Source organism: Hemitrygon akajei, chromosome 2 (genome assembly GCF_048418815.1).
Source record: "Hemitrygon akajei chromosome 2, sHemAka1.3, whole genome shotgun sequence".
In the NCBI taxonomy this organism is placed as follows: domain Eukaryota; kingdom Metazoa; phylum Chordata; class Chondrichthyes; order Myliobatiformes; family Dasyatidae; genus Hemitrygon; species Hemitrygon akajei.
Genome location: NC_133125.1, coordinates 53949466 through 53975465, shown reverse-complemented (window position 1 = coordinate 53975465; position 26000 = coordinate 53949466). Strand labels below are relative to the sequence as shown.

The 26000-nt window shown below is 40.3% G+C and overlaps 1 protein-coding gene across 1 annotated transcript in view; it reads left to right on the top strand.

Moving 5' to 3' along the window:
- LOC140720674 (uncharacterized) overlaps positions 1-26000 on the top strand; it is a 189719-nt gene that overhangs the window by 11177 nt on the left and 152542 nt on the right. Inside the window, 2 exon segments of the mRNA XM_073035523.1 lie at positions 1031-1150; positions 23957-24079. Of these exon segments, the coding sequence (XP_072891624.1) occupies positions 1031-1150; positions 23957-24079 (243 nt within the window).

Below are 26000 nucleotides of genomic sequence, written 5' to 3'. Positions count from 1 at the left end.
TATTAGCCACTTGATTCCCTAGCTAGGGGATCCAAATCACACGTGGCTTCCGAGCAGCTTCCCGTTATTACGAGAGGGATGAGCGATGGTGTCCGTCTAGTGCGTCGCTAGAGTACCGCCTCCAGCAGTCTCCTTTTTATCATGGCTGGCAAGATTTGTAAATGTCAATCAAGGTAGGGTGAGGCCATCCCCACACCACATTGCCCGAGGGTGTCCATGTCCCTGATATCTGGCACGTACTATAGAGTTGCAATTCACACAGGTGCCTCTAAGAACAATGGTCAACTCCGTGGCATTGTCTCTCATTTCCTGGGTCCAAGACCCGAATTAATAGCGATCTTGCGATTCTCTTGAAGGAGGGGGCTGAGGTCATGACACCTCCCCTCTTAAAAGTTTTTTACCAGCGGCTAAAAACAAGTTGGTACAGGATCTTTTTTTTTGGACTCTAACATACTACACCAGCTTTTAAACACATACACCAGGGTCAGTGGGACTAGGTGAGAGTAAGCGTTCGGCACGGACTAGAAGGGCCGAGATGGCCTGTTTCCGTGCTATAATTGTTATATGGTTATATGATATAAAGTTGTGTACAAATGAGGGACTCCACTGATGCTAACACAAGAGGGATGAGGTCAGTGTTTCTGTCCCCTTGGGACATTATGGAACTGACTGGCAAAGCTGCCATCTGATTACTTTATGGTGCTTGCTGCAAGTGGACCCCAATTTCCGGGGTGGTTAGGAGCTGTCAGCATGTTCTAGAGCCAGTTTGAGATTAATTACCAATTAATAAGAATTAATTTCCTTTCTCTACTTGCATTTGTTATATAGAGCATGTCTTAATGCAAATGAGCTTTTATCAGCGAACGCACAAGTTTATGAATAATGCCTAGTTATTAAGAATTTAAGTGCATTAAAATGAGCAACAATAAAGTGATCAAGTGGCCTGCGGTACAAAAAATAATGCTAAGGTCAGCACTTGTTTTCGTTGAATTAGATGTTTAATTATAGTGTGTACCTTCTTTCTTACAAGGCTCGAAAGTATCCTGTAAGTCAGGGGCATTTCAGTGCAGAAATGGCTGTTGCATCCCCGCGATGTGGAAATGTGATGGTGATGAAGATTGTAGTGATGGAAGTGACGAAAGTTCCTGTGGTAAGTCTGTAAACGAGTGGTTCACTTTTTGTGCTGGGCATTGTATTGAGACTCTCAGTTTGAAGCTATTGATATTCTAATATTTGTTTCCAATTGATACTGTGAGATACTTCTATGCAAACTGATCCTTTTAATACAAAACTTTAATACTGAAGTTCATATTTATTGTCACTCAACCTTATGCATGTATGACAACTAAATGAAACAATGTTCCTGTAGGACCAAGGTGCAAAACATGGTACATATAGTCACATGCAACTCTTGTAGTTACAATCCAAGACATGCGTCACAAAATAATATTAGCAAAAGTCCGAGATGCGTGGCCTGAAGATTGACGGTTTGACATGAAATGCAAGGAGCACGTTGATATAAGGCAGTATAATGTTACTGGCACTAAGGCATAGCAGCAGAATTAGACTGTTCAGCCCATCGCGTCTGCTCTGCTATTCCATCAAGACTCATTATTATTCCTAATGAAGAACCTATTAACCTCCAGTTTAACAATGACTTGGCCTCCACGGCGGTCCGACAAAGAATTCTACAGATTAACCATTCTTTGGCTAAAGAAATTCCTCCTTGTTTTTGTTCTAATGGACGTCCCTCTATTCTGAGGCTGTCTTCTGGTCTGAGACTCCCCCGTATAGAAAACATGCTCTCTGCGCCCACTCTATCGAGCCCTTTCAATATTCAATAAGGTTTAATTAGGTCCCCCTTGTTCTTCTAAACTCCAGCAAGTACAGGCCCAGAGCCATGAAACAGTCCTCATGTGTTAACCCTTTCATTGCAGAATCACTCTCCTGAACTACCTCTGGACCCTCTCCAATGCCAGCAGATCCTTATTTGGATAAAGGGCCCAACACTGCTCATAATGCTCCAAGTGCGGTCAGACCAATGCCTTAAAGCCTCAGCATTTTATCCTTGCTCTTGTATTCTAGTCCTCTTGGAATGAATGTCAAGATTGCATTTGCCTTCCTCACCACCGACTGAAGCTGCAAGTTAACCTTTAGGGAATCTTGTTCCAAGGACTCCATTGCTCCTCTGGATTTTACTTTCTCCCTGTTTAGAAATGGTCTACAACTTTGTGCTTTCTACTAAAGTGCATGACCATACACTTCTCGACACTATTCTTTCTGCCACATCTTTGCCCGTTTTCCCAATCCAAGTCCAAATTTAAGATGTTGAGCTTCAGCAGCACAGACTTGCTGACAGCAAGCACAACTATTAAATACTTCATTAATCACCCTTTTTCTTGAAAACGATCACTGCAATCAATAGCCTGTGTCTTCCCTTTTGGAGATGAGCTTTTGAACCACCTGTGCAACCTGGCACTTCTGCAGCGTGAACTGAAGTCTCAAAGTCGCAGGATGGTTGTAGTGTGGCGTATATGGGCCAAACCACGGTGGCAGAGCCTGGGCCCGAGAACGGGGAATGAGCCAATGTTTGGCTGCAGGAGGGAACTTGGAGGTGACTCAAAGCGGTAGAGCTGGCGTGAGGCGGTGTTGAGGAGGTGGGGCTAGGCTTGAGTGAGGAATAAGCTGAAGTTTGACTGTTTTAAGCACTGGGCTGAATTGGGAAGATTGGGTATGACCCAAACTGAGGCAGCAGGTTCCGGGCCTGAGAGCTTATTGAAGCGGCAAGGCTCTGGTTCGAGAGTAAGGATCAACCTGCTGTTCAGCTGATTTAAACACCGGGCCAGATTGAAAAGATCAGTGTTGAGGCTGAAGGCGAGGGATGGGCCGGGGTAGGGCTCACTGCTCCATGAGGTTTACTTGTCCCTGTGCTCAACTGAAGCCAAGGCCTGCACCAGACAGGCTCTTGAATTGCCTGCAGTGATGACTGGCTTCGTGGCCCTGGACTCACTTCCATGAACTTCAGTTCTTAATGTTACTTGCTTTTGTTTGCACAAATTTGTTTTTTTTTACTGCACTTTGGGTGTTTGACGGGCGTTTTTTTAAAAATGGTTCAGTTGGTTTTCTTTTTGTGGCTACCTGTAAGGAGACCCCACCACCACCACCTAGACTCAGTCCCAGAGCCCCCTATATACACTGCCAGCCGATGTGCATCAGGTACGCCTCCTTGCGTCCCAACAAGCCACGATGATCCACAGGTGTGACTATTGGCTCAGGGGTGAAAGGAGGGATGGCTACAAGTCCCGGAGTCCATGGACCGGATCAAGACCCGGAATGCGGGCTCCGGACCGGATCATAACACCGCGCCTCTCTCTCTGACTACCTTCTGTCCTTGTGATTATAAGGTGTATCCTTTTGATGTTAACTTCCCAACTATAATCTTCTTTCAGCCATTACTTGGTGATGCCCACAATGTAATACCTGCCAATCTCTGACTGCTTTACAAGATCATCTACCTTATTCTGTGTACTATGTGCATTCAAATATATGCTGTATTCATCATCCTTTTCAATTTTACCCCATATAATACTTCAACTCCTCCCACTGATGGCAATTTTGCCTTATCATCTGCCTGTTCTTCCTCAGTCTCACTGCACACTGCATCTACCTGTAGAGCAGTTGCTCCATCCTCAGCCTTGTCACTCCAGTTCCCATCCCCTGTCAAATTAGTTTACACCCTCCCCAACAGCTCTAGCAAACCTGCCCATAGGAATATTAGTGCCCCTTGAGTTCAGGTGTAACATGTCCTTTCTGTACAAGCCATACTTTCCCCAGAAGAGATCCCAATGATCCAGAAATCTGAAACCCTGTCCCCTGCACCAATTCCTCAGCCAAATCATCCTAATCATGCCCTCACTGGCATGTAGCACAGGCAGCAATCCAGAGATTACTACCCTCGAGGTCTTGTTTTCACCATTTCCACCAAACTATATTTTCTCTTCAGGACCTCATCCCTTTTCCTTCCGATGTCTTAGGTACCAATACATAGTACAACTTCCAGCGGCTCACCCTTGCCCTTTAGAATGCTTTGGACCCAATCTGAGACATCCCTGACCCTGGCATCTAGGTGTCTCTTTCACATTCACAGAATCTCCTGCCTCTCCTCTAACTATAGAATCCCTTATCACTACAGCATGTCTTCCCCACCCCCTTCCCTTGTGAGCCACAGAGTCAGACCCAGTACCGGAGGCCCGATTATTGCAGCTTCCCTGGTAGGTTGACCCCACCCCCCCCATAAAGTAATCCAAAGCAGTATACAGGTTTCCCCCTCTATCCGAGGGTAGAGTGTACCTATGAAACAGTTCGTAAGCCGGAATGTCGTAAAGTGAAGAAAAATTTACCATTTATTTATATGGGAAAAATTTGTTCGCATTCGCAGACCCAAAAAATAACCTACCAAATCATACCAAATAACACATAAAACCTAAATTAACAGTAACATACAATAAAAGCAGAAATGATATGATAAATACACAGCCTATAAAAAGTAGAAACACTTTTCTGCAATCATTGCCGCACTGTCCACCGTAGTGAAAATCTCTCGACAGAAACACTCGGCGCAAGAGCTCTCGGCAGAAGCAGTCCCTCCAGTAACCTTTAAGCTATGAAGCTGCCAAACCATACCAAATAACACATAAAAACACACAGCCTATATAAAGTAGAAATAATGTATGTCCACTGTAGTTTCACTTACTGATATCGGGAAGATAGCGAGCACACTGGTGCGTTAGGCTGAGTCGTCAGAGGTTGGGGTGGTGGGAGGTAGAGGAGTCTGGGGTGTCATCTCACCGTTGTCTGTTTCCATCAGGGCAGGCAAGTCACCTTCTTCTGTGTTGCCTGCCTCGATGTTGAAGGTCGAGGTTTGTCGTCTGCTGTGGCTGATGTGGAAGGCTTGAAAAACGACAGTATGCTTGACTGCTTAGCCTCGCGCATTTTTCTATCATACAGTTCTTTGTAAGCACTCAAAACATCCTGCAAGTATGCCCTAAGCCTACGCACCCTTTCAAAATTAAAGTCATACTTTTCAGCAATCATTGAAGCATTGTCAATTGCAGTGAAAATCTCATACAATTGCTTCACGTTCAGTTCCTGAATGACTTCACTTTCGGGCCGTTCGCTACTGTGTTCGGTTTTGATTGTTATCCTTTCCTCCTGCAATCGCATCAGCTCATCATCTGTCAGTTCTTGGTCATGGAATGCCAAAAACTCTTCAACATCATCTATGTTAACTTCTACAAACCCAGCCTCCTTAGCCAAATTCACTATGTCCTTACTTTGTTCACCACGATCGAAACGCTTAATTATGTCTAGTTTTACGCTGAGTGTTAACACCCTTACAAGCTCTTTTAGGCTTTTCCGGTACCTTAGAACTCATCTTGCTAACGGATGCACAAAATAAATCGAGATAAAGCACAGATGCTCACAGACACGTGTTTAAGCAATGCCGGCTAGAATGCAGTTCCGAGGGAGGAGCTTGGCTGCTCAGCGCGCGCACTGCCTTTTTTTGTAACAGTGAAGAAAACTTCTGTTAGCAAACACAGGTAACTAATGTAGGTCTTTCGTAACAGTGAGGTGTCATAAAACGAGAGACACCTGTACTTACCCAAAGCGGGTAATGGCCACAGGTACACTCTGCACTGGCTGTCTATTCCCTTTCACTCTCCTAACAGTCACCCAGCTACCTGCCTCCTGCTACTTGTGGGGTGACGACCTCCCTGTAGCTCCTATCTATCACCTCATTCTCCCGTGTGAGCCAAACGTCTTCCTTGGCACAATCTCGAAGGAGCTGCAGCCTGATGCACTTTATGTGTAGTATCAGGGAGACTGGCAGTCTCTCAGAGTCACCACGTCTCACACAAAGAACATACCATTAACCCTAGATCTACTCTTAATGCATTAATTATATACTATTGGACAAAGGGAGAAAAGAAATACTAGAAACTTGGAGCCTCTGCCTGTTCTTGCTGTAGCCCCCACTCTAACACTGGCCCACTCCCACAATAGCTGCTCCACTTACAAATACAAAATTCATAGGAATACAGTATGAACATTTAATCACAGTAATGTGATCACAGTATCCCATATTCCAAATCAATCATGTAGAAAAAAAGATTGAAATATGAAATGAAATAAAGTAGAATAATTGTATTTTATTAAAAAGTCTACCCCCACTACCAAAATGAGCTGGTTAGTGGGAAAAAAAGAGGGAAAAAAACCATACCATATAATATAATAATAATAATGGCTGAGATCCATACTTTAATCACAATTCAAGGATTATGAAAATAACTCAGAACGGGTTCCCATAACATTAAAAAATCATGTTTAGAATCAGAATCAGAAATCGAATAACGGGCAGCTTCTTCTGGGCAGCTCACGGAGTATGATGCTTGTTGGCTCTTCTGTCTTTTTACAATGTAATTTACACTGCTACTTTTATTTAATCTTTGAAGATTCATTATTTTAGTGAAGGATTTATGATTTAATTATGATGGCTGGAACCCAACTGGAAAGGAATTAAGACGTGGCAAAATTGTTTCTGAAACTGAACAAAATGAATTTACAAGGGAGGTAGAAGAATCCTATACTCCTGAAAGAATGTTCTTACTGATGCAAGATACTAATACCAAAATTGGAATGGTGGATTCTAAAATTAATAAACTGACAGTTGCTTATGAAAAGTTTGAAAAAACTGTTTCTGCCGTCCAGAAATCTTTGAGGAATCTGGAATCTCAATATCAAATGCTTAAATGGATACTAATAAATTCGGAAGACAACAGGAGACAATACATCAAGTGATAAAAGAGCAGGAATTAAAGTTCTCTACCATGGAAAAAGGAATTGCTGAGGTTTTGTCGGAATTATCAAGATCTAAAAAGAAAACGGTCGATCTGGAAAGCAGAAGCCGAAGGATGAATTTACATATACAGTTGGCCTTCCTTATCCGCGGGTTCGGCATGTGCAGATTCAACGAACCGCGGATTGGGAAAACCCGGAGGTGCTCCTTCCAGCACTCGGTATTTGAGCATGTGCAAACTATTTTTTCTTGTCATTATTCCCTAAACAATACAGTATAAATATTTACATAGCACTTGCATTGTATTAGGTACTATAAGTAATCCAGAGATGATTTAAAAGTACAGGCAGTCCCCGGGTTATGAACGAGTTCCGTTCCTGAGTCTGTCTTTAAATCGGATTTGAAGTCAGAACAGGTACATCCGGTACTATTTTGCATCAGTTAGTCAAACGTTTGACTTTGTATATAGTATACATTTTACCTTTCTGTGCATATAAAACACTTAAGAAATGCATGTATTTCAATAATTAAACGACTGCGTTGCTTAGTAATAATTGTAGCTTTCATCAGGGCAGGTCTTTCACATACTCCATTAAAATTGTTCCGATCGTTGACCGACTGTAGCCTAATACTTTTCCAATGACCGATGGCGTTTCACCTCTTTCCGATCACTTTATTACTTCCACTTTATTTTCAATTGTGATTGTGATTATTTTCGTGAACAGAAGCACTGCGGATATATGGAAACCGGTGAGCATTTAAAGTCTTTAACGAGCATGTTATATTCACCTTTTTGTGAGGTACTCGAAACCTCTCCGTTAATAGACAGAGCTCACCGAATCCCCGTCATCAAGCCATCGGTTGAGATGAAACCGCGTGTGGTGATTCTGTGTCTGCACTATTTTGCTACTAAAGAAGCAATTCTTCGAGATGCCAGGAAGCAGGGGAAGTTAACTTACAATGGTGTGGAGTTCCGTATAGTTGAAGATTTTGCCCCAGAAGTTATGCAGAAAGAATTATATATCGGGAAGCGATGGCAGAACTGTATAAGAAAAACTGTCATCCCTCTCTGTGCTATCCCACCCGGATGATAATTTTTCCGCCTACCACTCCTCCAAAACATCTTTATTCTCCTGAGGAATTTCTCAACGAGTTCAAGACTGTTTTGCAAGCAACTCCAACATTTAATCCTTAGCTGATAATCATGTGCAGTTGAATTGTTGAAAGTTTATTCTATGTTCCATGTCTATATAGCCATCACTTTTATTCTTGTATTTTTTTCTTTTTTTAAGATTTGTATGAACTCAACATAAGTCGTAACATATTATTTGCTTGAACCTAACTTTTCTGAATATATGATTAATTTTTTATTAAATGAATTTAAGATGGCCACTGTTAATTACGTGCTAACGTCTATTAGACATAATACTGTATTTATTCTTCAGCTGAGAGTCGTCTACAGCTGAATCGGTGAAAGTTTCATTTACGTTTTTGTTGGTCCAGATATCGTTTGGTGGTTTTATTTTTTTTCTTCTGCTTTCTTCTAGGATCTGAAGAGTTTAATATTAGTCATATATGATTTGGTTACTTTTTTTTGACTATATGAATAATTTTTATTAAACAAATATAAGATGGCCACTGTTAACGATGATTTAACCTCTGTTAGACATAATATAATATTTTGAATTTCTCAATTTTTTTTTCTCTACGTATCTGATGTGTCTTTAGTCAGTGGTGTCAGCATTTAAGTTTTTTAAAAAAAGAATCTGCCTTTTAGAGACAAAGGGATTAGGGTGTTTAGTTTAGCGTGCTGTCCGCCTATTGAATGGTTTTTTTCTGGCTTTGGGGGGAGAAGGGTGGGGCTATTAGTTTAGGTTTCTAAACTATTAGTTTAGTTTAGGAAATTAATATAAATTCCTGGAACCTGAATGGCTTGAATCAACCTATTCAGTGTAGAAAGATCTTTAATAAATTGAAAACATTTCAATTGATATTATTTTTGTGCAAAAAATCTGTGGGGAAGATGAAAACTGTTCTTCTGTTCCTAAAATAATACATGCCCCAAATAGAGAGTCACAAGGTCCAGAGGTATCTGTATCTTAAATACCTTAACTAATGTTCTGTGAATACCTTTCCAATAAAAACTTAATTTAGGGCAATTCCAGAAAACATGGTAATGAATTGCCTCCTTGAAGCCACATCTTCTCCAACACACCACGTTTGTGTCTTTTTTTTCCTGGTATGGGGTCTTGAAGTATCTTACAATATTTTTCCAGTGATGTTCTCTACAAACCAAAGAGTTAGTTGAAGACCACTGAAAGTTGCACATGTTCCCCCAAACCTCCTCTGAAAGTACCAACCCTGCTTCTTTCTCCCACTTCACTTTAATTTACAATGTGTTTTCACTTTTGGCATGAGAGAGGGCTTTATATAATCAAGAAATTGATTTACTTGGTATTGAGCTGTATCTTGAAAATTTCTAATTCTGCTGTTGATATGTCTGTACATCTACAACTCTGGTAAAAGTAGTGTTGTACCAAACAAAATCGTTGTGTTCTAGGCCGTGTTTGTCCTGCAAGGATTGAAAACTTTGTAATGCATTTTTATGTGTGAATGACAGGTAGGTTGTAAGACCTTTCTTTATCCATAGTTCAAACCTTTTATATCCTCAGCTGGGAAAGAATTTGGTATCATAAGCACACCATCTAAAAAGTTTTAACATGTTGTAAATTCTGCATAAATTAATCATCTTCTGCCATACTTTTAATGTGAGATTTATCCACCTGTTTTTAATCTTTTCCAATTGTGCCTTCAATCCTTTGTCTGCAGTTGAGGCCTGTAGAGGAAAGCTGTCAAACGATCCAAATTCTACTTCCTTCCATCTAGCCTTGTATTCCCCATTACACCGATATAACAGAGGGTTTATCTGTGAAGCATAAAAATAATTTCTCAAGCAAGGAAGTGCCATACCTCCTCCTTCCTTTCCTAACTGTAAGGTGTTAAATCAGATTCTAGGTTTCTTTCCTTGCCAGATAAAGCGGGAAATCCATTTGTCCCATTCCCTAAATTGATTATCGACTACCTCCAAAGGTAAATTCCGTAAAAAGTAAAGCAGCCAAGGGAGAATATTCACTTTTATGATATTTATCCTTGAATTTAAACTTAAAACGGGGATAAGATTCCATCTATGTATATCTGCTTTTTATCTCTGATGCTAATGGCTCATAATTTGCCTGTGAGAACATTGGCAGGGTTATTTCTAAATATTTTAATGATTTAGCTTCCCACTTAAGATCATATGTATCCTGCAATTTTTTGGATGCTGTATAATTTCGGGACATAACCTGAGTTTTCTTTACATTAATTTTATAACCTGATATTTTCCTGAGCTGACCCAAAAACTTTTTATGAGGCATCAATTTCATTAATACCCAAAAAAGGAAAAGATTGATTTGAATGTACCTCTTACAGACCAATTTCCTTATTAAATGTAGATTCTAAAATTCTTTCTAAGAGTTTGGCTAATTGGCTTGAGAATGTAGGGATCAAACTGGATTTGTTAAGAATAGATATTCATATTTTAATATTCGGAGATTATTGAACATCATTCACTCCTCTCCATCTAAAGAATGTGAATGTGTTGTTTCTCTTGATACGGAGAAAGCCTTTGATAGGGTAGAATGACCCTATTTATTTCAGGTTTTAGAAAGGTATAATTTTGGTCCAGGTTTTATTTCTTGGATTAAGCTGATTTATCAAGCCGCTATCATGGCAGTTATAACTAATATTCAAAAATCCTCTTATTTTAGGTTATATAGAGGTATCCGGCAGGGTTGTCCTCTTAGTCCGTTGTTATTCAACCTGGCTTTAGAACCTCTTGCTATTGCTATTCTGTTCTCCAGCAAAGGTCTAGGTATTGTTATGAAGTGGCAACAATGAATATAGAATTGAGACAGGTTTTTTATAAACAAAGAAACATTTATGTAAACTCAGCTCAACGACAAATCAAAAGAAAACAAACTACTAACTTAACCGGAAGTTACCTGCTATACGGCAACTTTGGGGTCTTCCAGCAAGATGGCGACTGTTTAGCTGTTCCGAACTTTTGCTCCGTCATTTTCCCTACCTTTGCACTATATGTCTCCTTCTTAAACCTTAGTTAGGTATTTTATTAGGTTTCTCTTCCTTGCCTGCGAACACATATATCTTATAATGTCTAACAAAAGTACTAAATCCGGGAAAAAAGAAATTTCTACGGCTTTACCAGTTGACATTCTCGCTGCTTTGGAACAGCATCGACAAGATATTTTAAAGGAATTTAGAACTTCTTTCAACCAGCTGGATGTCAAATTGGATCGGATCGACGCTAGAGTGGACGAACATGCCGAACATTTATCTTGCATCGACTCAACTTCTGAAGATCTAAAACGCCGTGTCCAATATCTGGAAACCCTCTGCTCCAGCCTAGAGCAGCAGATTTGTAAGCTTTTTTCCAAAATGGTGGATCTTGAAAACCGTAGCAGACGTTGCAATCTACGAATTCTTGGTTTGCCAGAGGCCACCAAACAGGGCTCTCCCGTGAAATTTTTTTCCAATTTTCTCTGTGAGATTTTTGGGAAAGAATTTCTTCCGACTCCACCTGAGCTTGAAAGAGCACAGAGGATCTACGTTCCCTGTGCAACTCTGGGTTCCCGCCCACGGCCGGTAATTTTGTGCTTTCATCAATACCAGGTGAAAAACCGTTTGATTATGGAGGCACGCCGCAGAGGTACTTTTGCTTTTCAAAATACAGTCATTTGTTTTGAGGAGGATTTTGCCCTCCAGGTTCTGAAGATGCGTGCTGAGTTTAAAGGTGTAATGAAAGTGCTTTTTGATCGTGGTTTTAGACCCTCTCTTCGCAATCCAGCCGACCTGCGAATTACGCTTACTACTGGAGAATATAAGTGGTTTAAATCAGTGAAGGATGCTGAGGCATTTGTTGGAAGTCTTCCGGCTATCCCGTCATCTCAGGAACCTGGTCTGACCTTCTAAAATGGTGGATAAGTACCTCTCGTAGTAAAGCTATTTTTTTTCCTGACTCAGACTGTACTTGAATAATTCAGACATTATCTATTGAGACTCTAAGGGCTGTGGACAATCTCTCCCTGGACTTGGTGCATTTTTTCTAAATAGATAATCCGAGTTTAATGTTTCCCTGCGGACGTTTAGTTTGTACTTGTGCAATCTATTGTATTTTTGTATAACTTTATCTATAGAGATCTACAATTGACTTTAACTTATTTTGGAGGTTGGGAGTTTTTATTGAAGGCCTCCCTGTTGGTTGATTCATAGTTTAAGTTTTGCTTTTTTTTCTGTAAATGGTTGATAAGTGCTCTTTTCGAATCTATAATTTCCCTCTTTTCTCCTTCCCCTTTTTTTTCTTTTAATCTTCTATAATTTTTCGTGGGTAAGTTAGTTTTGGTTTTCTTTTGATTTTCTTTGTATTAAGTCTCACACTTCTGCTGAAGCTGTTCCTATTTGTTATGTTTTCTAGTGCATAAACTAGTTACCATTTGCTATAGTATTTATATGGAACTGTTGTTAACGACACAGAACTGGAAGTCATACTTGGGTTAATTGTTTTGGTAGAGCTAGCTGCTTTTTTTGGTAGCCGTCTAGTTTTGGGTTGGGAGGGTGGGGTGAGTTCTCCAGTTCCAACGCCACTCACTGTTTCCTTTGCTTTCCTCTGTTACTCAGGACATGTTTCTGTTTTGATTCTATGAATCTATGTTTACATTTTTGCTCCCAGACTGTTATTGTACTGCTTGACTTTTTATATGCCTGCTGCCTTCTACGCACTAACAATTAATAATGGTTAATACACTTAAATTTGTGAGCTGGAATGTAAAGGGATTGAATCACCCTGTTAAAAGAAGGAAGGTCTTTTCACATATTAAACAACTCAAAGCGGACATTGCTTTCCTTCAAGAAACTCATATTCGTTGTTCTGATAACTCCCAGCTTTTGTCAAAGTGGGCAGGTCAGCATTTTCATTCATCCTTTGCTGCCAAAGCTAAGGGGGGGGGGGTCTCCATCCTTATTAACTCAAATATTCCTTTTGAACTCCATAATAAGATATCTGATACAAATGGCCGTTTTGTTATTGTTTCTGGTAAACTATATAATACTAAAGTTGTACTAGCAAACCTGTATGCCCCCAATTTTGATGATGTTAATTTTTTTGAACGTTTTTTCTCCTCACTACCAGACTTAAACTCATACTCTCTTATACTGGGTGGTGATTTCAATTGTTGGTTAGATCCTAGTTTAGATCGATCGTCCTCTGTTACTAGACCACCTACTAAATCTGCCTCAGCTATTCAATCGTTTCTTTCTAATTATGGTATCTCTGATATATGGCGTTTCCTTCATCCTACTGAGAGAGATTATTCTTTTTTTTCACATGTTCACCATACCTTTACTAGAATTGACTACTTCTTACTCGACTATCAACTCATTCCATTTGTCTATTCTTGTGATTATCAGAGTATACTAATCTCTGACCATGCCCCAATTACTCTGTCTTTAAATTTTCTTGGCCTTCCTCAGAGGAATAAATACTGGCGGTTTGACTCGACTTTACTATTGGATGATGATTTTCTAAAATTTATCAAGGATCAGGTAACCTTTTATTTTATCACCAATACATCACCTGAAGTGTCATCCCAGATTGTCTGGGATGCCATGAAAGCATATCTGAGGGGTCAAATAATCTCTTATACAACAAATCTTAATAGAAAGTCCTGTGCAGATCGATTAGACCTCATTAATCAGATTAAAGAATTGGATCAACTGTATGCTCAAACTAAGAATCCTGAACTATACAAGAAACGTGTAGAACTTCAAACTAAATTTAATCTTCTGTCCACTCAAACTGTCGAACGCCAACTTCTTGAAAGTAAGAGTCGTTTTTATATTCATGGTGACAAATCTGGTAAATTTCTAGCCAATCAGCTGAGGCATTCCAAAGCCAAACAACATATTACAAAGATCCGGAAGGAGAATGGAGACCTTACATCGGATCACTTAGAAATCAATGACGCATTTAAAAATTTCTATTCTCGACTTTATTCCTCTGAATCTTTGAATGACAATATCTTTATCGATCATTTTTTAAATAATCTGAATATTCCTTCACTTTCATCTGATTTTAAAGCCAAACTTAATGCGCCTATATCATCAGAAGAAATATCTTCTGCAATTTCTGCATTGTCCTCAGGGAAATCTCCTGGACCTGACGGGTTCCCCATAGAATTTTATAAATCATTCTCTTCACTTCTCTCCCCTCAGTTACTTTCAGTATTATCTGATTCGTTTAACTACGGCAAATTGCCACCCTCTTTTAATGAGGCTTCTATTATTCTTTTATTTTAAAAGGGTAAAGACCCAACAGAGTGTTCTGCATATAGGCCGATTTCATTGCTTAATGTTGATGTTAAACTCTTGGCCAAAGTTTTGGCTTATAGATTAGAAACTGTTATTCCCTCTATTATTTCTGATGATCAAACTGGTTTTATTAAAAACCGTCTTCCTTTTTTTAACATTCGGCGTTTATTTAACATTTTATATTCACCTCCAACTGGGATTCCTGAATGTGTTATTTCCCTTGATGTGGAGAAAGCATTTGATCGTATAGAGTGGAACTACCTTTTTGCAGTTTTAGAAAAATTTGACTTCGGTCAAAGTTTTATCTCTTAGATAGATAGATAGATACTTTATTCATCCCCATGGGGAAATTCCAACTTTTTTTCCAATGTCCCATACACTTGTTGTAGCAAAACTAATTACATACAATACTTAACTCAGTAAAAAAAAATATGATATGCATCTAAATCACTATCTCAAAAGCATTAATAATAGCTTTTAAAAAGTTCTTAAGTCCTGGCGGTAGAATTGTAAAGCCTAATGGCATTGGGGAGTATTGACCTCTTCATCCTGTCTGAGGAGCATTGCATCGATAGTAACCTGTCGCTGAAACTGCTTCTCTGTCTCTGGATGGTGCTATGTAGAGGATGTTCAGAGTTTTCCATAATTGACCGTAGCCTACTCAGCGCCCTTCGCTCAGCTACCGATGTTAAACTCTCCAGTACTTTGCCCACGACAGAGCCCGCCTTCCTTACCAGCTTATTAAGACGTGAGGCGTCCCTCTTCTTGGATCAAATTGCTGTATTTGTGTCCTACTGCCTCTGTTTTAACTAATTCTCAGAAATCCCAGTTATTTAACCTCAAACGTGGCACCCGTCAGGGATGCCCTTTAAGTCCCTTTCTCTTTGATTTGGCTATAGAACCTTTGGCGATAGCTTTTCGAAATTGTCCTGAACTGACCGGGATTTGGAGAGGGGGTGTTGAGCATAAAGTTTCTCTTTATGCTGATGACTTATTATTTTTTCTTTCAAATCCGTCTACATCCTTACCGCCAATGTTTTCACTTCTTGACCAGTTTAGCCAGTTCTCTGGATATAAACTTAATTTACATAAGAGCGAACTTTTCCCAATTATTAAAGAAGCACAAGAATTAACATTTCGTGATCTCCCTTTTAAAGTAGTCCACAATCAATTTACTTATCTTGGGATTACAGTCACAAGGAAGTTTAAAGATCTCTTTCGTGAAAATTTTCCCAATATTTCATATACTATTAAACAGAGTCTGTTACAATGGTCACCTCTATCTATGTCTTTGGTAGGTCGTATTAATGTTGTTAAAATGTATGTTCTCCCTAAACTTTTATATTTATTTCAATCAATCCCAATTTTTATTCCTAAATCTTTTTTTGATTCCTTAGACTCTATTATTTTGTCATATCTGTGGAAGAATAAGCGCTCTAGAATTAACAAAGTTTATCTCCAAAAATCTAAAAAAGAGGGTGGCATGGCTTTACCTAACTTTCGGTTATATTATTGGGCAGCCAATATACGTTGTGCTACCTTTTGGTCTTTTTTCCATGGCCAACCCGAGTGCCCTAATTGGGTGGCAATGGAGTTGAGCTCCACTAAAGAATTATCTATCTCTGCACTTCTCGGCTCTGTACTCCCTAGTAGTTTGTCCAGATTAATAGTTAATCCTCTTGTCAGACACACTTTGCGTATATGGGCTCAGTTTAGGAAATTTTATGGTTTCCATGGTTTTTCCTTTTCTAGCCCTATCTTACATAATCACCTTTTTTTACCTACTACGTATGACTCAGCCTTCCATGATTGGTATAGGAAGGGCATTAGACATTTTGAAGATCTTTTTATTGATAATCGCTTCGCCTCTTTTCAACAGCTCTCTGCTAAGTTCAATCTGCCTAATGCTCATTTTTTTAGATATCTCCAAATTAGACACTTTATTACTCCTTTAATCCCTAACTTCCCTGAAATGCCTGAGAAAAATGTTATGGACTTATTTCTTTCTATTAATCCACTAGGTAAAGGTTTAATATCATTTATTCATGATAAATTAGCAGCCCTACGATGTGCCCCTGTGGATAAAATTAAAATGGCATGGAAGCATGATTTAAATACCTCTTTATCCGATGAGACTTGGGACTCAGTTCTCAAATCGGTTAATTCAACCTCTCTTTGTGCTTGCCATTGCCCTTTACAGTTTAAGATTGTTCATAGAGCCCATATGTCTAAATCTAAATTATCTCGATTTTACCCTAACATCAGTCCGCTTTGTGATAAATGCAAAAGGGGCGAGGCCTCTCTCATTCATATGTACTGGTTTTGTCCTAGCTTGGAGAAATTTTGGAAAGATGTCTTCATAACGTTATCGTATATTCTGAATCACCACCTAGAACCTAACCCTTTAATTGCTTTGTTCGGTTTCTGGGGTGAGACAGATTTACGTCTGAGTTCGACTAAGTGTCGAATATTATCTTTTGCCTCTCTCCTGGCTAGATGTTTAATCCTCCTTAGATGGAGAGATGTTGCCCCGCCCACACATGCTCAATGGCTTAACGATATTATGGCCTGCTTAGACCTTGAAAAAATTCATTATTCAGTCCTTAATTCAGATTTAAAGTTCCATAAGGTCTGGGGACCTTTTATTGAGTACTTTCATAACCTTCCTCTTAACTAAGGTATTTTTTCAGTCCCTTGCTTTCAGCTCCTTTATTTTTGTAGTAGGCATTAATATCTTCTGTTGCTAAGCATATTTACAGTTTTGGGGGTTTGATTGTCCTGATTTATATTCTCTATATTGTGTTGTGGTTGGTCTGGAGTTTTTTTTTTGTTGCGGGGCTTGGGGAGGATACTAATATTACATGTCTTCAATTTGGGTGCTTTCTCAATTATCTTTCTTTGTATCATATTATTATTGTATGTTTATTTTTGCACTGTATCAATGTTCTTCATTTTGATCCGGGTTTTTTTTAATCTGTAGCTATGTAGAAAATGTATAAAAAAAACTAATTTAAAAAAAAATCCTCTTATTTTAGGTTATATAGAGGTATCCGGCAGGGTTGTCCTCTTAGTCCGTTGTTATTCAACCTGGCTTTAGAACCTCTTGCTATTGCTCTTCCGGTCTCCAATAAGGTTCTAGGTATTGTTATGATGTGGCAACAATGAATATAGAATTGAGACAGGTTTTTATAAACAAAGAAACATTTATGTAAACTCAGCTCAACGACAAATCAAAAGAAAACAAACTACTAACTTAACCGGAAGTTACCTGCTATACGGTGTTATGACCTCGGCCCCCTCCTTTGTGAGAATCGCAAGAGCCCTAGTCAAGGGGGGGTCAACTGACCCAAGAGAGAGAGAGACGTGTGAAAGACCACGTTCTCCCGAGAAGCAGAATAAAGGCGATATTGACTATTGTCTCATGAAGACCACGTGAAAAGCCCTCGGGCAAAGTGGGCTGGTTGAGAGAGAGATCGCATCACCTGCAACCTGATTGACACCTGCGATCCCGTGAAGAAGTATAAAGGAGGGTCTGAGGGGGGGACAACCCTCAGACGCACCAAGGAGACACCAAGGAAGCACGATACCGATTCCCGTGGGAGCGGGAAGCCATTTTGAAGGAAGCCACGTGCGTTAGATTCCAAATTTTGAATCTGTGGCTAGAACCATCGGAAGACCGCTTTTAACTAACAACGGGGAAGCCTGCTCCCCTGATTCCAAGGATTTGCTCTGTAAAGACAACGGGCAAGTGTTTATCCTTTCTCAACCATCTCTCTCTCTCCACAACGTGAAACCCCAGCGGTTCCCAAAAGGGAAAAGCCTGCAGACTTCTGAGTGACTCTTTATATTTCAATTGGACTCAGTATTACCCCCTAGACAACTATAGAGCTTATTTCTGATTGATTATTATTACACCGGTGTTTTAGATTGAGTTTTGACGATGTATATGATCTGAATGTTTTGTATTAACCATACGTTTGTGCCCCTTTTTGAATAAAACGTTTGAAAATAGTAGCATCCGACTCAGCTGATCCTGCTATCTTTGCTGGTAAGTTACCTGGTTACGAGGTTACGTAACAACGGCAACTCGAACAGTTCTTAAAGCGATAATTGCGAACACTGTTCTTAAAAGTGGTAAATGTAAAAGACCAAATGATTTACACAGTCAATTAGGAGAGACTTTCCTGAAGTAACGAATTCCTCGACGATGTGACGTTGCTGCTGATCGCAGCTGAAATATGCCTTGCCTGAAGGACTTGTGACGAAGGAAATAAAAACGGTTTAAAGGAACTGAAGTTTTTCTTGGCAAACCGCTGCGTCCAACCCTTTCTGCTTTCACAATGCAGGGGGCTATCTCAAATGCAGGTTACTACCTTCTGAGCGAGGATTCAATAAAGTCGATCCTGTATTACTGCCGACAACACCAATGTTTATCAATCCTTTGGGTTTTCCATACTTCAATAAATTCTTCAGTCTCCGACTGGATAATACTGGCAGTGTTGTGGCGAATCTGCCGGCGATAACCTTTGAGACTTAAGATAGGAAGTAAAACTCCACTTTAAAAGAAAACTGCATCATGAGATGAATACGCAGCATAACGTAGTAATTTATCCGACGTCCCAACGGGAACTCCTGCGTCACAGCAAGTCTTCCTTGTTTTATACCTGTTGAAATAGGCCATCACATGACCTCTCACTGGTGGGGAAAATGGTCACTTATGACATTATTATTAATTGGCCGTATTAATGCTATTAAAATGATAGTGTTACCAAAGTTTTTATATGTATTCCAAGCAATCCCCTCTTTTTGTTGCTAACCTGTTTTTTGACAGAATGGATTCTAAAATTTTATCTTTTATTTAGAATAATAGAAATCCTAGATTGAGTTAACCTTTATTGCAGAAATTAAACAAGTACGGTGGTATGGATTTGCCAAACTTTAGATTGTGCTACTGGGCAATTAACATTCATTATGTCTCTTTTTGGATTCATTTTTCAAATATACGTGACAGTCCCTTATAGGTGGATTTGGAGAAAAACTCGGTGAAGGGGTATTCTTTGGCCTGTTTACTGCAAGCTCTTCTTCCTTTTTTGCTTTCTAAGAATGGTAGTCAAGACCTTAATCCTATTCGTTGTCGTCGTGGCTATCCCTCGAGTTCGAGGATGATGGTCTTCATTCCACTGATCTATTACGGAGTGAAGACGCCGGTGCGTGTATTTGTTTAACGTGTACTTGATGTTTCACTCCAAGAAGCACACGATACTTCACAGATCAACCAACTGATTCCAATGGCATGGAAACCACGACGATTGGAGCTGATGGATTTGTTGCAGACTTCATCCGCCTTCACAGCCGTTAAGTTTGAAGAAACTTCATCCACCTGTTCCACTGTTGAGGTTTTGTTTGGATTGTTTTTTATCTGGGACCTCACCCCCATGGGTGACCCTACCAGGAGCATAGCTCCAGACGGCATCGCTCTTGGGATCTCAGGACCACACAAGCTTCTCCACCACGACAAGATGACAAATCCAAGTTTTGAATTTGGATCTACAACTGAATTTACTTACAGCAATTTTTGAGATCATTCAATTGGAATAATAATCATATTATTAAGCATACATTTAAAAATTGGTTTCAATTTCATAGATCCTTTGACTTTAATAATTTTGTTCTTTCTAGTAAAATCTATTCTTAATTATTTCTTTAAACCTTCAATTTTTGATCAGACCTTCTCAATTTGGAAAACTAAAGGAATAGTAACTTTTTCAGATTTATTCATGAGTAATTGTCTAATGTTTTTCACTCAGTTAGTGGAATAATTCTGAGTGTAGTTAAAGTAATGTCAACGCATGGAGTTTCGTTTTGCTTTGCGCATGGTTTGCTTTTTGATAACAATTGGAGCATTAAACTTTTAAGTATTTGCCCTGAACGTGAGGCTTGCCTCACTTTTGACCTTGTAATTGTAGCTTCAAACGCGTCGCGACTGGCTCTTGAAATAAAAGGGTTGAGGCCTTATATTTCTTGGCTGGAGTGAAAATTTGTGAAATATGGGTCAGTACAGGCTGGGAGGCGGAACATGCCATTCTAGTCTAGTGTCCCACTTGTGGTGTAGCAAACCGCTACACAGTGAAGGTTACCGTGTTGGACTCGATTCCTGCTTCTGTTATTTGATGCCTTGAACCGCATACCCGCCTCTGAAAGCGATTGGTCAGCGAATTGTACTAACCGTCCAATGGTAACTCTCGGTGCCGCACTTCCTCCAGGGATTTTTATTGAAGCATTGCCAAAATTTCATTAATGACCTTCACTTTAATATTTTTGCACTCTGTACAAACAGACCCTCGGCCACAACCCGCTCCCTGGGCAATTCTTTGTTGCGGAATACAATTGCTGTAGGTAAATTAGGCCATCTTCATTCCCTTTGACTGTTTTGGTGCCGGTTGCAAATAACGAGTACTTAACTCAGACCACTAGTTAGCATGTAAATAAAAGTTCACTTGCTCAATTAACTATATTCCCACGTGATTGTCGGTATAAAGAAAGGCTGATTATTTGAAGTTGCTGAGGATTATAATGACACTTGAAAGATTAGGATGCCGGCAACCTAAGGGCAATGGCTAAAGAATTGATAAAGACAAATGGAGGCTTTCCCTTGTACATCAAATGAATCATCATTTTGCAGGCAATGATTCTCCATGCACTTCACAAGTGAGCAGCTGCTTAGCCTGCCAGAAATGTTTCCCATTCCCAGATTGTGGAAGGGGTTAAAGGTCAATCCTTGCTGCTTTAGGGCAGTTCCTTCAGTCCTTCGTATGGGACTTCATGAAGAGCTGAAGGTGTAAACCAGAAACTGAGGATTGAACAGTCCCATGAATGTTGCAATGGGAATAAAGCTGGCAGCAAAGTGAAGGTGCTCGCCCCCTCCCCAAAACACTGCTGAGTGGGGTAGATGTCCAGGAAAATATGCAAGTGTTGGAGAAACAAATACAAGTCCTTCAAAATAGCAGGGTGAGGGGTACAGTTGGGATGGCCAAGTTTGTAAATGAGAATCAGGTTTATTGTCACTAACACTGTAAAATTTGTTGTTTTGTGACAGTAGTGAAGACAAAAATACAGTGATTTACCATTTAAAAACAGTGCAGAACAGAAATGGGGAGATGCTGTTCATGGACTGTTTAGAATTCTGATGGTGTTGTGTTAGCTGTTAAAATGTTGAGTGTGGGTCTTCAGGCTCCTGTACCTTGCAGATGGTAGCAATGAGAAGAGGGCATTTCTTGAGTGGTGAGGCTCATTAAGGGTGGATGCCGCCTTCTTGAGGCAGCACCTTTTGAAGATTTCCTCTTTGGTAGGGAGGTGTGTGATCACAACAGAGGTGGCTGAGTCGGCGACTCTGCAGCCTCTTTCGATGCTGTGCGTTGAAGCCTCCATACAACCAGTCAGAACGCTGTCCACTGTGCACCTGTAGAAATTTGCTAACCAGATCCAGAATGGCCTGGCACGAGACAGTGAACCTGGTCAGGTGTCAGATCTCTCTGGGTGACTATATCAGAGACGGTGACCACAACTCCCTGACCTTTGCCGTGGGAATAGGAATAGACAATATGGGGACATCGTGATGCAATTAGAGAGGAACTTGGGAGTGTGAATTGGGAACAAATGTACTGGGACAAAGGGGGGAAATGCATGATGGAAATGTGCAGGTTATTTAGGGAATCTTGCATGGAATTCTGGACAGACATTTTAAGGTGACAGGAGGCAAGTCTGAGGCGGAGGTCAGTTTTTATGCTGTCAGGTGGAGGTGGGGACATTACAGACATTTACAACTCGGACACATGGGTGATAGAACAATGAAGGCCTATGTGGGAGGAAACAATTAGACCTTGGAGTAGGGTAAAGGTTTGGCAGAACATTATGGGCTGAAGGGCCTGTACTGTGCTGTAACATTCTATGCTGAAGCTGCTGACCTTTTTCACCCATTGAGGATTCTCGTGTTCTTCTGACTTCCTTGTCCTGAAATCCACAATCAGTTCCTTGCTCTTTCTGTCATTGAGTGCAAGGTTGTTGTGACCCCACTCAACCAGCTGCTCATCTCACCCCTGTACACCCCCTAACTGGGATTCTACCAGCAGGGGTGGTGTCAACAGGAAATTTATAGCTGTTGTCTGAGCTTTGCCTGGTTGTACAGTAATGTGTAGAATGGTAGGTGAAGCACAGTCCTTGAGGTGTGCCTGTGATTATCAGGGAAGAGATGTTATTACTAATCTGCACTGACTGCTCTCTGAGGAAGTCAAGGATCCAGTTTCAGGAGTCTGGGGGTGGGGGGGGGGGGCGATACAGAGGCCCAGATTTTGAAGCTTGTTGAGTACTGAGGGGGTGATGGTGTTGAATAGCAAACTGTAGTGGATTAAACAGCAGCCTAATGTAGATATTGTTGTACAGATGATCCAACGCTGAGTGGAGATCAAGTCAGATTTTTGTCTGCTATAGATCTGTTGTGGTGGCGGGCAAATTACAACAGCTCCAGGTTCTTGTTCAGGTAGTAAATTTGAGCCATGACTACCCCTTAAAGTGCTTCGTCACAGTAGATGTGAGCAATAGTTGTTGAGGTAGCTCAACCTGGTCTTGCACAAATAACGAATATAATATGTCATGAAACTTGGAGGTCGTAAGGAGGTTTTGGGCGGACCACGTGAAAGTGAGCAACATGGAAAGGACCAGCCAAGAAATGTCTCTGGTTTGGAAGTACAGGTTGAGGACCCATTATTTCTGAAATGCCTGGGGCCTAAAGTGTTTCGGACTTATTTTTATTTTTTGGATTTTGGAATATATGGCTTGGGATCACCATGCACAACTCTGAATTTGCGTGCGACCAGTAAGTAGTCTTTGTCTGACACTTGTACGTCGCACATGTACTTAATGGTGAAAATTATTGTATACTGTTAATAATGAAATTATAATGTGTGCAGGGTAACAACAGCAACATAGAGAGAACACCTGATCAGCTGTTGAACAACATCAGCAGGCTTTCAGTCTCCACCTCCAATACTGTGTTTAGATTAAAAGATCACAATATTTGTGTTTTACTTGAGTTTTGCTATATGTAAGGTATAAGAACAATTAGTTGTAGACTTGCAAGCACAGAAATGTTGGCAATCTAAAGCAATACATAAAATACTGGAGAAACAGCATCTATGGAAATGAATAAACAGTTGATGTTTCAGGCTGAGACCCTTCAAGTCTGGATAGGAAGGGAGAACGTGCCAGGATGGAAAAAGGTGGGGTGAGGGGACACTTTATGAATGGTACCTCTCCGTAAAATACCAGTAATCTCTTTAGACTCTGGAAAAGCAATTGCTAAGGGCTCTAATGCCAAATCAAAAAGCAGAGGGCTCAAAAGACAACCTTGTCTAGTTCCACGTTGGAGTTCATAGGGTTTAGAATTCTGAAGATTAATATGGACCCGAGCGGAGGGAAATAAAGTAATTTAATCCAATGAATAAAATTTGGTCCAAAATTAAATTTTTCTAAGGATGTAGAAAACCTAGGTTTTTACCAAACTTCCATATAATTCCTTGTGTACAAACAGGTGACTTTGGCATAATCCAGTTGCTTAAAGAACACTTACACGTTTAATCCTCCCAGGGTCTTGTACTAATCTGGATTCTATTTTCTTAGGTAATAAAACCTGTGGTAGTTCTCAGTTCACATGCCGTGATGGACGTTGTTTGCCTGGAAAGTGGAAATGTGATGGGGATGCTGACTGTGCAGATGGATCAGATGAAAGTCCAGAAGAGTGTCGTGAGTATTGAGCTGAATCTACTAGATCTGGGGATGTAGTCATAGTCAACTCTGGATTAAGGCTCAACTCCAAACTCTGGTCTGGAATTTCAACTACAGTCAGCCCTCCTTATCCGCGAAAACTGCATGCGCGAATTCAACCAACCGTGAATCGCGAATACTGGGAAGTGTTCTTCCAGGACTTGTTGTTCGAGCATGTACAGACTTTTTTTCTTGTCATTATTCCCTAAACAATGCAGTATAACAACTATTTTACAAAGCATTTACATTGTATTAGGTATTATAAGTAATATAGTGATGATTTAAAGTATACGGGAGGATGTGCATGGGTTAACGAGATCAGGATCGAAAAAAAATAGCAAGTTCTCTTACTAAGTATGTCGGAACAGGTACATCCGGTATTATTTAGCATCAGTTAGTCAAATGTTTGTCTTAGTATATAGTATATATTTTAGCTTTCTATGCATATAATACACCTAACGTATGTTTCAGTGCCGGGCTCGGGAACGGAATTTCCCGAGTTCTATCGTGTGACAGACTGCTGCAGCATGCACTCTCCACCGTGCCGGGTTGATATGGAGGATGAAAAACCCAAAACCCCAGAACCCAATAATTAAACCATTGTGTGGCTTAGCAATAATTGTCGCTTTCAACGGGGCGGAGCCTTTCTCAGTTTATCCTTTAAATTTGTTCCGATCGTTGACCGACGTAGCCTAACACTTTCCCAATGACCGATGGCATTTCACCTCTTTCCAATTGCTTTATTATTTCCACCTTATTTTCAATCATGATCATGATTATTTTCGTGAACAGAAACACTGCGGATTCAGAGCTCTGGCACCGGGTCCTGATGTCCACTGCACTGAGACAGGTTAAATAAGGGACTTGAGCATCCGTGTTTTTTGGTATCCGCGATGGGTCCCGGAACCAACCCCTCACGGGTAAGGAGGGCCGACTGTACTTGGGTTAGTGTTTCTGCTCTAAGCTGGTTCACGAAACTCAGTTTTAATACATTTGGGGATTCTCAGAGTACATCCACCCTAGACCGGATAATTTTGAAAATGCTGGTTTCAATAGGCGTCCACACTATGCGTTTTTGAAAATATCTCTATCCACATTGAAACGGAGATTTTGGTGAATCTCCTCCTCCTGCGCATGCGCAGGACACATCTACCGAAAACAAGCGATGTGTTTGGTGTGGAATCTTGCCGTAAAAGTGCGCATTTGTGTAGTTGCAGACTAGAAAAACTTAAAATGATCGACAGCTGTTGGCTCTCGTGCAAGAGAACTTAAAAGTAAGAAAAAATAAATACTGGAGCGTACAGAGGCAACTGATGTGGGTTGCCTATGTGGGAGTAAAGAATTAGACCTTGGTGTAGGTTAAAGGTTTGGCAGAACATCATGGGCTGAAGGGCCTGTACTGTGCTGTAACGTTCTGTGTTGAAGCTGCTGACATTTTTCACCCATTGACTATTCCTCAAAGTGCTTCATCACAGTAGATGTGAGCAATAGTTGTTGAGGTAGCTCACCCTGGTCTTGCACAAATAACCAATATAATATGTCATGAAACTTGGAGGTCGTAAGGAGGTTTTGGGCGGACCACGTGAAAGTGAGTGACATGGAAAGGACCAGCCAAGTAACGTCTCTGGTTAGGAAGTACAGGTGAGTACCCATTATCTCTGAAATGCCTGGGGCCTAAAGTATTTTGGACTTAATTTTTTTTGGATCTTGGAATATATAATGAGATGACTTGGGATTACCATGCAGAACTCTGAATTTGCGTGCGACCAGTAAGTAGTCTTTGTCTGAGACTTGTACATCACACATGTACTTAATGGTGAAAATTATTGTATACTGTTAATAATGAAATTATAATGTGTGCAGGGAAACAACAGCAACATTGTGAGAACACCTGAATCAG